We start from the raw sequence: 14,272 nt of genomic DNA, 5'->3' as shown, positions 1-14,272 counted from the left end.
CACTCTGCCTGCCTAGGCAGCAGAGCAAGACCTATCTCTAAAAAGAAAAAAGGCTCACTATGAATTTTATTCTGAAGATGGCTGGTAGGATAAAGATGTGCATATAAGTAACTAAAATATAGAGTATTTTATATGCAAAATGCCTCCGGAGAGGGTGAGATAAGATTGTTCCTTAGGATCATGTCAGAAAAGCCCTCATGGAAGAGACTTAATTTGAGACTGTCCTTGAGCAGCTGTGGGAGGCTGACACATGTAGTAGGGGTAGCGGGGAAGAAGAGGCATTTCAAATGGAGGGGACAGTGGAGGAAGAGCCAGAAGGCAGGCAAGCAGGGGAGGGGCATTTAGGAACTGGGGGTGGACAAGTGGGCAGGGCTCTGCAGGAGAAGAGTGGGGAAAACACCAAGAAGTTCAGACCAAACCAAGGCAGACCTGCCCACAGGGCCTGGCCTTTCCTCCGTGGGCAGTGGGTGGCCGCTGCAGCTGCAGGATCACCTCTCTCTCAGAAGTCACCTGGCGGTGGTGTGACTGGGAAGGAAGGGGAAGGCAGGAGAGGTAGCAGAGGCAAAACGTTAATAAGCTAAAAACACAAACAAACAGATGGGCCCCAAAAACAAGATGAGGAAAAGGGCAGGAAAGGGAGCACAGGCCTGGTAAGACTGTTCCTTTGGTTTAACGAGCCCTCACGCAGCACCTGGTCTGATGGACAGGCCCTTGGTTAGATAAATGGATAGAGAGGCCTGGACACGGCCGCTGTCCCCCAGTCGCTCGGTGCCATTGCAGAGGTCCGGGAAGGCCCGCGTGGACAGCCGAAGATCTCCCTTTCGGACATTGCTAATTTGAGGCAGTTCCGCACTCCAGAGAACACGGAGGCAGCGTCGGCAGGGAGAGGACCAGGAACAGGCTGCGCAGGCGCAAAACTGTTCAGCCACATCAGTTTGCGTACGAGAAATTGAAGTTTGGGATACGAAATAACGCGTTTTTCTCACAGTGAAGTTTGATATTGTATCAGCTCCACTCTACACTCGATACAGAAGTGCTCCCCTCTGTGCTAAGAAAATAAGTGATGAACACTTTTAATAAGCAGAGCTGAGGAAATACTGCAACTGACTGAACGAGGAGGGATATTACTGTGGGAACTGAGTTGCACCGTTTCCATGACTTCAGCCTCCGCTAGTCCCTGCAAGCCCACAAATGAAAGCTGCGTAGAAAGTTGAGATTGTTTATATTTAAAAAAAAAAAAAAAAATCTAACCCTGGGAAAACTTGCCGCCCCCCAAGGTAGTCTCCAAATCCCAAAGGTAGCTGAGTTACATACAACCCCATTGGACCAATGGGGAAGGCCACATTTCTTACCCAACAAAAGTAATAATTTCACTACAAATGACTGTAAAAGGCAGAAACATCATCCGTTACGCTGGCCCTGCATCTCACTCTACATGCTTCCCACAGAGCTAACAAGTAAAGGAAACCATACAGCTTTGCAACCCATGACAGCCTCTGCCCTTTGTTTTGCCACTCACATTAAATGAAAAGTATTTACTACAGATGAAAAATAAGCCTCGTTCAGCTGCCTCTAAACCGATCCCAAAAATAGAGCAATCACTTTGGTACAAATTGGGTCAAATGTATTAAAAAAAAAAAAACCCAGTTCCCTGGTGGGAAGACCAACATGGCATGGGACCTTGCTAAGAATCCGGAGGAAGTCTACAAAGATCTTCTCTTCCCACAGTGGGAAAGGAAATATTTAAAGAGTCAGACAGAGTATAAACTCATCTGGCCATGTGACCATCCAAGTGAAAGCGAGACACAAACTTGAATACGAGGAGTTTCAGAATACTAAGTGGTCAAAGGAATATACGTTGGTTTTTAGAAAGGCCTGCCAAACCAACGCACTGCCTGTATCTCCTCAAAAAAATAAATAAAGTCCAGTGTTTAAGAATTGTCAAGGAAGGATTCACCGGGGAGGGGCTGCAAGAGGGAAAAAGAGAGACTTATCCGTTTCCTGTATTTTATTCCCTTTGCTTCTTAGCTGAGCAATTCAACTGCTCTGACAGCACTTATATTACTGCCCTGAATTTCCCTGGGAAAAAATCAGAATATTAATTGGCTTACACATGCAGCTACATTAATTATTCCATTGATCTGAATTAATCTGCCTTTCTGAAAGGTATTTATTTTCTAAGTTTGTTTAATCATGTTCTCTTGAGCTACAAAAAGCAACAAACTGGGTCACCATCCACGTCGTTAAATTTGGTAACAAGGCTAACACCATCTGTGGCCTAGACTATGATGATCTATCTCCATTGATGGGAGGCTTTTCACTACTTCTGCTTTTCCTTTAAAATGATCATCTAATGTCACATGTCTACAACCAAATCAAAAGCTAATTGAAATGTCCAAAGTTACACAAGTAATCTCTGGCATATACATACAAGCAGTAAGTGTTCATGTGTGTATCCACCTCCCATTCACAGTAATATTTTCAGCAGCAATGTCCAAAATTTCTTTTAATTCTCTAGAAATCAAACTACCAAAGCCTAAACACAAATAGATAGCATGTTACATCAGAAATATGCCACAACATTTTATATGTAACATGAAATCTTGTACATAAACCATTAAGACTTATTCACAAGAGCATAATTTCACTATCTTCAGAAGCCAGCAGAGCTCTCCCACACTAGGTAGAGCCTAGTGTGTTTGCCTTTACAACACTCACTCAGCTAAGAGCATCCAGCCCTGCTAAAATACAGCTTCAACAGGAGAAACCGAAAACAAACAGAAGCAGCGAAAAGAGGAAAAAGCAAAACAGCAGCTCCCTTCTTCATCTACCGTTCTGCATGGCCTCTAATCATAAAGACCTGATCCTTGCAAGAAGGATGCTGCAGCAGCATCAGAAAAATCCTGAAATGGCTTCTGAATCATCAAAGAAAGATTACAGAATGTCAGAGGTAGAGACAATCCTAGTGATCTCCTTATCCAATCCCCTTAATTGCCAGGTGGGTGAATGACAATGCAGAAAGGGTATGAGAAATGCCCCAAAATACAAGTAGTTGACAGCCAATTGTGACAAGCTCCTAGTCACAAGGAGTCCCAGTCCAGTGCTCTTTAATGTCTTTTTTCTTTTTAATTATATCTACCTTTCCCAAAAGAAGTTCCTTGGAACACTAGTTCCATGATGTTAATTTAAAGTCTTCTGCCAAAAAAAGTGTTTAAAGAATCCATGACCAATTACTTTTAGGGACTAGCTGAGTTAAACAAAATAAAACCTGTTTTTTAACTGCAGAACTTCCCAGAGGTTTTACTAAGCTAATGTGCACTATAAATCTTTAAGAGACCTATAAAGTATATGGAGGTATCCTGATTTATTTAACCATATAATCATTTTAATTTGGGACATTTCAGAAGACTGGGAGTAGGAACTTCAATACCGTACTGTATTATTCTCTAAATTATGATCCATATAGATTTATTAGTTTTCTTGTATTCTACTTCTCTAAAAATGAATAGTTCATGTACAAAATCTATGATAATTCTCTACTTACAAGAAAAATTGACCAAAGTGCCCACCACTCCCAAATAACACTGGATTAAAAAAAAAAAAAAGCTAATATTATCAGGAAATGGTAGACAGCAAAAGCTTATGTGGAAAGAAAAGTTATTTTAAAATCCACTACAAATCTCTTCCATAAAAAGTCCACATCTATTTATACAACATTCATGACTTTAAACACTTTCATTCAGTATAAATTTGAGAATACAAGTCAAAAAAATAAAAACCCAAACCACTGTTGCAAAGCTCCAGGACACATCACATGCATGGCTGTAAACTTCAGCCACCCAGAAGGCCAGCTGCCAGTGTAAGCATAGACGCAAACAATAACCACACACCAGGACAAGGAGGAACTCTAAGGACACTTACCAAGTTATGATTTGTTGAATTAGAATCATCTTCAGGGAATGGGATGTAAATAGCTAAGGCCACACAATTGGCAAAAATAGCCAATAATATAAATATGTCAAATGGTCTGAAAAATTTTGTTAAGGTATATATGCGTTATGCAAACATAAATCATTTCCCTCAGCACACTCTTGATCACACCCCTTTTGAATCACTTTTAAAATGAAAATGACATACACAAATCATATTTGGACTGACTTGTGACTGGCAGGTTTTCAGCAAACGTAGTCATCAGTGGTCTTCTCATAGTAGACATTCCTATCAAATGACCTCTCCATGTCCTTTTCTTCTGTTGCAAGGATCATGTTACACTCATTCTTCTGCTGTACATTGTATATTAAGACCTAACAGTACATCCAATTAGGGCACTATGTGAACCAGGTTTCTGCTTCTTGTAGTTTTAAAAGCAACAAGGGGCCGGGCGCGGTGGCTCACGCCTGTAATCCTAGCACTCTGGGAGGCCGAGGTGGGCGGATCGTTTGAGCTCAGGAGTTCGAGACCAGCCTGAGCAAGAGCGAGACCCCATCTCTACTAAAAATAGAAAGAAATTATATGGACAGCTAAAAATATATATAGAAAAAAATTAGCCGGGCATGGTGGTACATGCCTGTAGTCCCAGCTACTCGGGAGGCTGAGACAGGAGGATTGCTTGAGCCCAGGAGTTTGAGGTTGCTGTGAGCTAGGCTGACGCCACGGCACTCACTCTAGCCTGGGCAACAGAGTGAGACTCTGTCTCAAAAAAAAAAAAAAAAAAAAAAAAAAGCAACAAGGGCCTTACTAAATTCCCGGCTGTTGTAGACACAGAAGTCATCATGGGATAAATCTCTTCCACAGATCCTTGCCTCCATATGTTAGAGCCATTTTCTCAGGGGCTATTCTTGGTGGTGTCAGCCTAAATCTCCTGTCTGGATTGGGGCAGGCCAAGTCACTAGGACCTTCTCCATTCAACCTGTGACTTTTTCATGGCATATTCCAATACCTCTGACAGTGGAATAACCAAGGCAGGCTTCAGCTCCCTCCTCTGCTTTCACTACTAGAGCAATCAATGGCTATAACTGTTTCAGATTAAGAGATGGACTGGAGCTCGTTTATAATGTGCTGTTACTGTACTCAATTTATAGACAACTTAAACAAAAAAGCTGTAAGAAATCAGCACCAGACACTTTCAATGTAGGAGGCTTTCATAATTCTAAATCTCGGAGGCCTGTCTGGAAGAACCACTCTGAGATCAGCCTTCAAAAGATACTTGCTTAAACATTCTGGTGTTATTAAGAGACACTGTCAAAACTGGCAATGCAAAATTTGACATCTGCCAAAATGACTGTTTTTCTTCTTTTGGTTTTCAGCCTTTCCAAATGCGAGGTTTCATGAGCACCAACCTAACCTGCAATTCCTGGGCTTGATCTTACAACAGCACTTCTCTGATATACTCACCCACAAGGGGAAAGGCCGCTGATATAACTAAATACCTTGAGGTACTTAAAATGCGAGGATATGAACAGACTATTCTCCATTTGCCCTGACACCCTTCTGGGAAATCCAAAAATGCTACAAGAAATAAATACCCTTTATCTCTCTGGAGCTATCTTGAGTTTCATAAAACCTCAGCCCCTTGAAGAGCTTTGATAACTTACTGAAATAAGGAAATGAACAACATTATTCCCTTACTAATTTCCATGGATTTATTTTTTAACTGATCTAGTATTACAAAATCTTTCATCCAGGGATCCAACTTTCACACACCTTAAGAAAACTTCAGAATTCCCTTTTCGTTCTTCCTCGTAGCAGGTCTCCACTAAAATTTAAAAAGTCAAGTGCCCCAATGTTGTTCTCTATAGAAACACACTTAGTCTCTCCCTTCCCCCATATCACTCTTCTTCCTATTTGATTTCTCAATCCCTAAATGATAAACCAGCAAATCTGAGAAATACTAACACTGTCCAGGAAGGCTAACAATAAGGTGTATTTTTTTTCTTTATGTTGGTTCAGTTTCAGTCTTCAGGTACGGGTAGATACCATCTCACTGCCACAAGATTTTTACAAGCGAAGCAGAACAGAGCAGAAAAAAAATAGATGGGTCTAGTCCTGACAATTCCTGCTGATAAGGAGAACACCCCTCACTCCCCCAGGGTGCAGGACACTCTGCCTTGCCTGTCTGTAAACTAGACTCTTGTTCTCCCAAGGCAGACTGGGCCTGATGGAGCTGTCTTTGGGGAGGATTTCTATAACCTGCTCCCTGAATTAGAAGGAAACTGTCATTTAAAAAAACAAATGGATCATATACTGTTTAAGGATCTATCTAGTCTACAAACTGTCCCGTTTGTAAGCAGGCGTCTCCCTGAATTGGCAGCCACATCCCCTAATTCCTGTCCAGCATGTGTCTGGCAACTCGGAAAAGGGAGACAGCAGTGTGATGCAGGAATTCACTCTGTACACATAAACTGCTATGTACCAATTACTGTGCACAAAGAGAAACAGCATCAGGCCTCCCACCTCACTCCACATAAAATTAATGACCCCACTGAGAGGGCTCTGCTTACTCAGAGTCATGTCAAGCCAACCTAAGGAGGAGATATTTCTGGCAAAGTGCAGCTGCTGCCCATGACTCCAGAGATGCCACTGAGGCACATCCTGATTCACCTAATTCCCTCCTAGCCTGACACGAGTGTTCTGCTCTCAGACTAGAGAAGAACTTAAAGAGAAAATGCATACACACAACCCCAGCTATGTGAGAGACACCATAACTCACTCTAGAGAAGAGACATCTGTTCTAAAAAGAAAAAGCACACGAAAACCCCTCAAATCCTACCCTAGCATTTGGCTGCTCTCTCCAAAACCTTTCTAGACAGTTACCTCATTTTAACTCCTGTCCATGAGCAGAGAAAACAGCCAGCTAAGACAGAGGGCATGCTGACGGCTGCCTACTGGGTACCTGAGTTATAAGGGGATTTCAGCTCTGCTTTCTAGCTGGTGGCCAACATCCTCCCTTTTCAGTGTGGGCCCCCCATCCCTCCGTGCCTGGTGGGAGAAGCCCTCTACTCACACCCCTTCCTACAGTTAGAAACTGTGCGAAGGCCCCTGTCAGGCCCAAACATACTTCTGGGGAAAGGAAATGCTTTATTTTATCCAGACTAATGAATCATCTGACTAATTAAAAAGCCATTTGCTCAGAAAGCAGGCCTCAGTCAACCTTTTCTGAAGAATGGCAGTAACTGAAGGCTTGCCCCCAGGTTTGGGGAAGAGGATAAGCTGGCAGAAGCACCGTGGTTTTCCAAGATCTGGCACGTGACAACCATTCTGGGGCATTTGGAGTTCAGTTTTAAAAATACAAAGGAGACACCCAGAAATGTAACTCCAGTCCAAAGACATAGACAGAATTTTTTATAAAGGCAGCAACTGCAAATTCCTCCACTGAGAGGGCCGTTCTCTAACTCATAAAGGCTCAGGAGGAAGAGGCACGTGCAAACCTCTCCCTTCACAGGCTCCCTCGTGCTCACGTTTCAAATGCTTTTTTGGAACTTGTCAAAAGGAAATTCCAGGAAGTCATAGCATTGATCAGCCAAAACAAGGAAAAAAATCAAAAGCACTCCCTCCCTATGAAGTAAGTGTTGATATCTGTAGCTACCTGAACAATTAGAATCGCCAAATGTCAGAGCTAGAGGCAACCCAGCATTAGTTGTAGTTGCAGAAGCAAATTTCAAACATTAGAATGAGAAGATTCTACTAAAGGTCAAAAATGTATTCACTTCCAGTACAGTCTCATACAGTCTTTTTTTTTAATCAGCATATCTTATTTGCAATAGGTTCAATGCATACCACTGCCCAAAAACAACAGTGTATTTAAAACCAGCCATCTAATGTCCAAAGACCAAAGGTTAGTTTCATATTTTAATTATCTACCACTTTGAAGTTTCAGGCTGTCACTCCCTTCCCCACCACTAAACACACACACCCAGACAGGAGGCTAAAGATACCCGCAGAGCCAACCCTCTGCAACCTGAGGAGATTGGAAGGTATAAAACCCCTTATATACAGTTTTTCTGTTGCTCACATTCCAGACTGCTACAGCTTTGTGTCATTTCAGAAAGCAAATCCTTTTAAAGAACAGATGGTAAAAGAGAAAATGAGAAAGACTTTCCCCCAAAAAAGGATACTTCCATTCCACTATACTAATGCAGGCTCTTCGGATGGGGTTATTGAGTGACAAACAGAAAAGGGCGCGGGCAGGTCGGCTGTTGGACGAGTTACCCTGTTTTTTGCTCTTGGCGTATTGCTGACGTTTTCTTTGGGAAAGAGATCCTACAGGTGGGGGTGCAGAGGTGCTCATAGTTTGGGCAGCCTTGGCCTGTCTAGCAGCATCGATTGCAGCTTGCCAAGACAGGACAGTTTGCTTGGAGCTATTCGGCTGAGAAGTTGGTCCTTCAGCAGAAAGAGGGAGTCTGGTGCCTCTTGCATAGTTTGCCTCTGGAGAGAAGGAGAAAAAGAAAGATTTAAAAAAAAAAAAAAATGAGAATCCAGTGTGCAGGGGAGAAAAGCAAAGGTTGTCTTCCATCAATAACAGGGGGACTCATTCCTATGTTTCTATTTTGAACCTCACGTCCTATTTTTCAGAAGCAGGGGTTTGGTCAACCAGAGCAGCAAGGAGAGTCCATGAGCTCTGGTCTAAGCGTGGATCACACTGGCTCAGTGCTGCATCACACCCAGCGGGGTTAGTACTCCTTCACAAGGAGTCTTTTAGTACATTTCTTCTGACAAACGGAGGTCATTCCCACATTTATGCCACATCTTCTGTGAATTTTAAAACCCATCTATCTCTAATGAGTTAACATATGTACAACAGCTTTTCTCTAACATAACTACCACATCACCAAGAAAAAAAAAAGGCAGTGACAATAATTCAATAGTCTTAATCATTTTCAAGGTGTTACTCCAACATCTTTCCAAAGCCACAAATGCATTTTTTTCAGCATGGGGAAAAAAATCCTCCACTGGCACCCGGGCAATACCAAAAACCCCATAACAAATATCTAGATTATGCACTGACACTTCCTGCAAATGAAAATTCATGATGCTTGGGACTCATTTCCTCCACAGGCTTCCGAAAACAGAAAACATCTTTAGGGCTTTTTTGCATTTTAAATTGCAGCAGCATCAGCCAAGCCAGCATCCAGAGAAGCAGACAAGGCAGTTGGCCTGCACCCCTGTACCTAGGATAGCCTGGATCATGCCAGGGGCCCTCCAGGCCTCAGCAGGAGCATACGAGAGTAGGCTGGCCTTCAGGTGCACACAAGACAGAATCCCAAGGAGGCTCCGTGTGTGAAGCACCCACCAGGCTTGGGTCACGCCACCCCCTAAGCACCTGCCTGCCTTCCACCACAGCCTCCTCACTGAAGCAGAAGTCAAAGTGAGAGAGGTGGCAGAGGGGTAGAGGGATGGGCATTTGCAAAACCAATTACTGCTAAGTAAAGAGTCAAAGCAAGCACAGCTCTGCCTGCCCAGCAAGCCTGAGAAGGGGGCAAAGAGGGCGGGCAGCAGGCAATCGGCGCCAGGGACGAATCGTGCCAAGCCTTTCCCTTGGGGAGCGCTCACCCGGAAAGGCTTCCAGCCGACCGGGGTTGAGGGGCACTGGCGATCTCCAAAGAGGAGGGCCGGCCAGGAGCTGCTCCAGCCTCCCTCGACCCAGCCCCGGCCAGCGTGCATACTGCACGTGGTGCCCGGGCCAGGGCTGGGGAGAGGAGCCCCACAGCGGCTGCGACTCCCCGGGCATTGCTAGGTTACCGACGTGTGCACAGCCGGCGACGGGAGCGGGAATACACGCTCCACCCGACCCCCTTCCCCTAGATACGGAGACCCGGCCTCCCCCGAGAGGGAAGGGGTGTGCTTCACTCATCGGCGGCTTGAAGGGTGAAACCGGGCAATCCTAGAATTTTCCGGATGCCACCGGGGACCTTCTCTAGTCAATGAGGGGGCGGGTGAGGGGAAGAGGCTGGAAAGGGGGCTCGGCTGAGGACTGACAACCCCCCTTCCATCGCTACGGGGCGTTGAAGGAAAGTTGAGCCCGAGGACACTGAACCCGAATCACCTCGACTCGCAGCCCCTCGAGCTGCACAGTACTCCACACACTCAACGGCCGCCCCCACCCCACAAATGCAGAATTAACTCTGACATTCAGGGCCTGAAGGAGAAAACGGAGTGGCTGTCACGCATCTCCCTTTCTATGTAGATGACACCGAGCTAGAAGCACCCTCTCTCCAACCCCCTCAACCCACCCAGCGCAGCGGAGACGTGGGGGTGGGGGGTGGGAAGGGGGGTGGGAAGCGGAGGACCATGACAGGATTAGATTTGGCAGCGGGTGCCCGGGCTCTGGCTGCTCACCGTTCGCGTGGTCCGTTTGCTGCTGCCGTTGATGCTGCATTTTTTTCATCATCATCATCATCATCATCCACGAACATTTATTGAGCGACTACTGTGTGCAGGGCACTGTGCTGGGCGTTGGGGCGGGGGAGGAATGGGTAAGGGGATCACCAATAGGTAGGAGCCGCGGTCCCTGCCCTTATTCTCGCTTCAGCAGGGGGTGGGGAGGGACGGGGACAAATAACAGAAAATAAGGATAATTTATAAAAACCGCTCGCCACCCAAGCTCCCTCTTTTTCAAAAATGGAGCAAAATAAACTTTTTAAAAAAATAAAATCAGATGTATATATTATCTTAATAATATATACATGTAATTTTTTGCTGCAAAGGAGAATTGGCTTGGTCCCTCCTCTAGCGGAGGGACGCCGCGGTGATGCCGGCCCGGCCGCCGGGGCCGCTCGGAGCGCCCCCCATGCCCGCCCGCCCGCCGCGGTGCCCGCCGCGGTGCCCGGTGCCGCCGCCGCCGCCCGCGCCGCCGCTGGCTCGGGACCGCGGGCAGCCGGAGCTCACATCCGGGGACGGAGGCGCTCGTCCGCTCGCTCGCTCCGCGCCCGCCGCGCCGCGCCGCACGCCGGCTTCGCCCTGGCGACGCTGCGCGCCCGCCGCCGCCGTCCCCCGCCCTCCCCCCGTCCGCCCGGGCCTCCCACGGCCGCGCCGCGCCCCAGCAGTCGGCGGCCCGGCGCGGGGTTCTCCCCGCACGGCCCGCGCGCTCGGGGTGGCCGCCGCGAGGGACTCGGGGTGCCGCCACCCGGGCCTGGCTCGGCTGACCTGCGGGCGCCAAAGGGTTAAGCGCGCTCCAGCCGCGGGCCGCCCGGTTAACCCCCTCCGCGCCGCAGGGTGTGCTCTCCCCCTTTCCCCCGAAAGAGGCGGGCGGCGGCGGGGTGCGGATTAACCGCTCCTCCCCCTGCACCTCTCGGGGGCGGGGGTCGCTTAGGCTCCCGCGGCGGGCCTGGGCTCTACGCACGATCCTCTCTCTCGGCACACCTGGAGGCGGCCCCGCCCCCTGGGAGCACAGGTGCTAGCGGGCGGTCGTCGCTGCGGTCTCGACGCGCACCCTTCCCGGGGCTCTGCCTGGCTCCCTTACTGCTCCGGGCTGAGCAGGCGCCCCCCTCCCCTCCGCTCTTTCTGGCTGCGGGGGATGGGGGAGACCGGCTCTAGGGAAAGCACACGCTGCCCCAGGTAACTGCCTGCAGCTCCAACCCGGCTTGCTGAGCACCCTTCTGCACCCCGCCCTGCGCGCGGTCTGGCGCCGCCGTGGGCTCTAAGGGGCGAGCCAGTATCTCTCCCCCAAGTGTGTTTGGAGGCAGGTACAGGGAAGTAGAAGCCAAGGTCTTTCAAACCGCTTGTGTTGCTCAAAGAAATAGTGCAGCTGAAACTGTCGACTCCAGTCTGGGAGCTGAGGAGAGTAGTTTGTTTTATGATACCTTTGCTGTCTCATACTGGGGATTGGGGGGCGGGTTGCAAACGGCAGCTCCTGTCTGGAGGGAAAAATACTGTATCTAGTGGATGACTGATATTTTTCATTTAGCTCTGTGCTGGCTGTTGGAGAAGGGCGTCTGCTTTGTTACTTCCCAGGATTCGATTTATTTGCTTTTGTTCCGATCTGCATGTTCCTACAGCGTTTTAGAACGTTTAAGAACAGCGTCTTTAAAGCAAAAAATAAAGCAACAAGCTCAGCGTGAACTAAGAAAATTAAGAATTGTCTATGGGAAGGTGTTCCTTGCCCATAGAAGACACACTAGGCATCCGCAATTGTAGAGGGGCCCCTGGGACGAGAGAGTGGGGACCAGACAGAGACTCTCCAGGGGCCTTTCTCAGGGGGTGTCTGGTCTGGAAGGATGAAAACAACCAGGCTCCTGCCGGGTTTTGTGTTTTGCTTTGCTTTTGGAGACAGGAGAGGCAGGGAAATAGTCCTATGGTCTAGTAGCAATTTAAAGCTGGCCTGGGCCACCTCACCTATGGCTGCTTCTGAGCCAAAACCTGAAGGGACAGAAGATGGTTCCTGTCAAAGAACTCACCCATCCGTGAAGCACTTGTGAAATTCACAAGTGCGCATGTCACTGTCAGAGCGCCAACTCTAAAGCCTTGCCTCTTGAGACCTTTTCTACAAAATCCCCTCCTAATGTTTGCTCAGGACTCAGTTCGGTTCAGCCAGTGTTCCTAAGGCACCTGTTAAGAACAAGGGTCTGGGCTAGGTGTTGTCAGGACAAATCTATGGCACAGCTCCTCCCTCAAGGACAATCTAATGAAGGAAGCAAAGTGTGTATGCATCTCTCATACCATGCAGAACACACAAGCTGTAACAAGTATGAAAAAACAGTATTCAAGCATCAGAGATTAATTATAATTGAGGAAATCTGAGAAGTTTTCACAGAAGCGGGCATTTTAACTGATTCTTAAAAACTGATGGGGAGGAGGAGGGATGAACAGGTGGAGTACGGGGCAATTTTAAGGCAGTAAAACTATTTATGATACTGTAATGATGGATGTAGGACATTATGCATTTGTCAAAATCCATAGAACTGTACAACACGAAGAATGAACTTTAAGGTAAACTAGGGGCTTTTGTTAATAATAGTATGTCAATATTGGTTCAATTGTAACAGATGTATCCCAGTAATGTAAGATGGTAGTAATAGGAGAAACTGTTGGTGGAGGGAGTATTTGGGAACTCTGTAGTTTCTACAAAATTTTTTTGTAAGCCTAAAACTACTCTAAAAAAAACAAAGTCTATTAAAAACAGGTGACTACTTTTATAGGCTCTAGATGGGGTAAGAGGAATGGGCTTTAGGGATGAGAGTGAAGCGCAGGGCAGAATATGGGTGAGGCTAGGCTGATGGAGAGAGGAGGTGGGAAGGCCACTCAGAGCCGGGGAGGAAGGCTGGCTGGCTGGATAAGAAGACCAGATTCATCTTCTCTGCAGGGAGAGCCAGTGAAGGTGTTTCAGCTCAGAAGTGACATGATTAAGTTGTGATTTGGGGATTTGGGTTTCCAGGTTTTACCCCTTAGGTCTTAACAAGTCCATGGAATTAGAATTTTTGATGTTCCATTCCAGCTTCTGAATCTTGGCAATGTCTCCAGCAAGCTTTTTTTTTTTTTTTTTTTTTTTTTCTTCTGAGGGCCTTGATTCAGCACAGCTCTGGATGCTTTGGCCCACTGGGTAATTTAAATATTTATATTCCCATGATAATGTGAATTGCTGAACAAATAATAGTACCTAATATTATTAAAGGCTGCCTATGTGCCAAGTTCTGGTGTAGGCACTTTACATGTATTCATTCATTTAATTCTCCTAACAAGCCTGTGAGACAGGTACTATTAAAACCCTCATTTTACAGATGACAAAACCAAGACAGTGAGGAGTTAAGTAACTCGTCCCAAACCACACACAGTTACTTAGTGGCTGAGCCAAGAAGACATGAGGAAAGGCTAAAATAAAATATTTCCGCTCTAAGACCCAATTATGTCACTGACACACTATTGTGGGGTCTTAATCCCTGTGACCTCATTTATCAAACACTCCTATATAAAGGCACTGAACTGGCATTCTAGACGCGGTTACCTGTGTGTACTGCATTTCAAAAACCCTTGCTGATGTGACAGCCCAGTCCAGAGCCTGACCGTCTCACACCCACGATCGTGCACTAGATGCCCCATCTCCATTCTCCCTCCCATGAAAAACCCATCTTATGTTCAGAAGACACCATGTCACTTCCCTAACCAAAAAACATTGCTTCCTCTTTCCTTCCACGTCCAACCTGAACTCCTCTGACTAGCTTTCAACCTTATCATTTCGCACCATTCACCTTCACTGTGGTCAGCAGCCTCCTCATTAGGCAGTGAACATGCTGTGCTCATTTCTGACTCTCTGCCTTGGCTCGCGTTTGTTCGCTGACCT

The 14,272-nt window shown here is 46.8% G+C and overlaps 1 protein-coding gene across 4 annotated transcripts in view; it reads right to left on the bottom strand.

Annotated features, from left to right (window-relative positions):
- The window catches only part of CACNA1D (calcium voltage-gated channel subunit alpha1 D), a 309,771-nt gene extending 298,818 nt beyond the window's left edge, over positions 1-10,953 (bottom strand). For 3 of the 4 annotated variants that reach the window (XM_069475891.1, XM_069475893.1, XM_069475890.1), the window contains exons 1-3: positions 10,336-10,953; positions 8,115-8,424; positions 3,922-4,027 (exon numbers count right to left, since the gene is read on the bottom strand). In XM_069475891.1, the coding sequence (XP_069331992.1) occupies positions 3,922-4,027; positions 8,115-8,424; positions 10,336-10,402 (483 nt within the window). In that variant the 5' untranslated portion in view covers positions 10,403-10,953. The remainder of the gene's footprint in view (positions 1-3,921; positions 4,028-8,114; positions 8,425-10,335) is intronic. The other variant, XM_069475892.1, reaches the window with a different exon arrangement.
- Positions 10,954-14,272: the final 3,319 nt, after the last annotated feature.

Source organism: Eulemur rufifrons, chromosome 7 (assembly GCF_041146395.1).
Source record: "Eulemur rufifrons isolate Redbay chromosome 7, OSU_ERuf_1, whole genome shotgun sequence".
Taxonomy (NCBI): Eukaryota; Metazoa; Chordata; class Mammalia; order Primates; family Lemuridae; genus Eulemur; species Eulemur rufifrons.
This window is presented reverse-complemented; position numbering and strand designations above follow the sequence as displayed.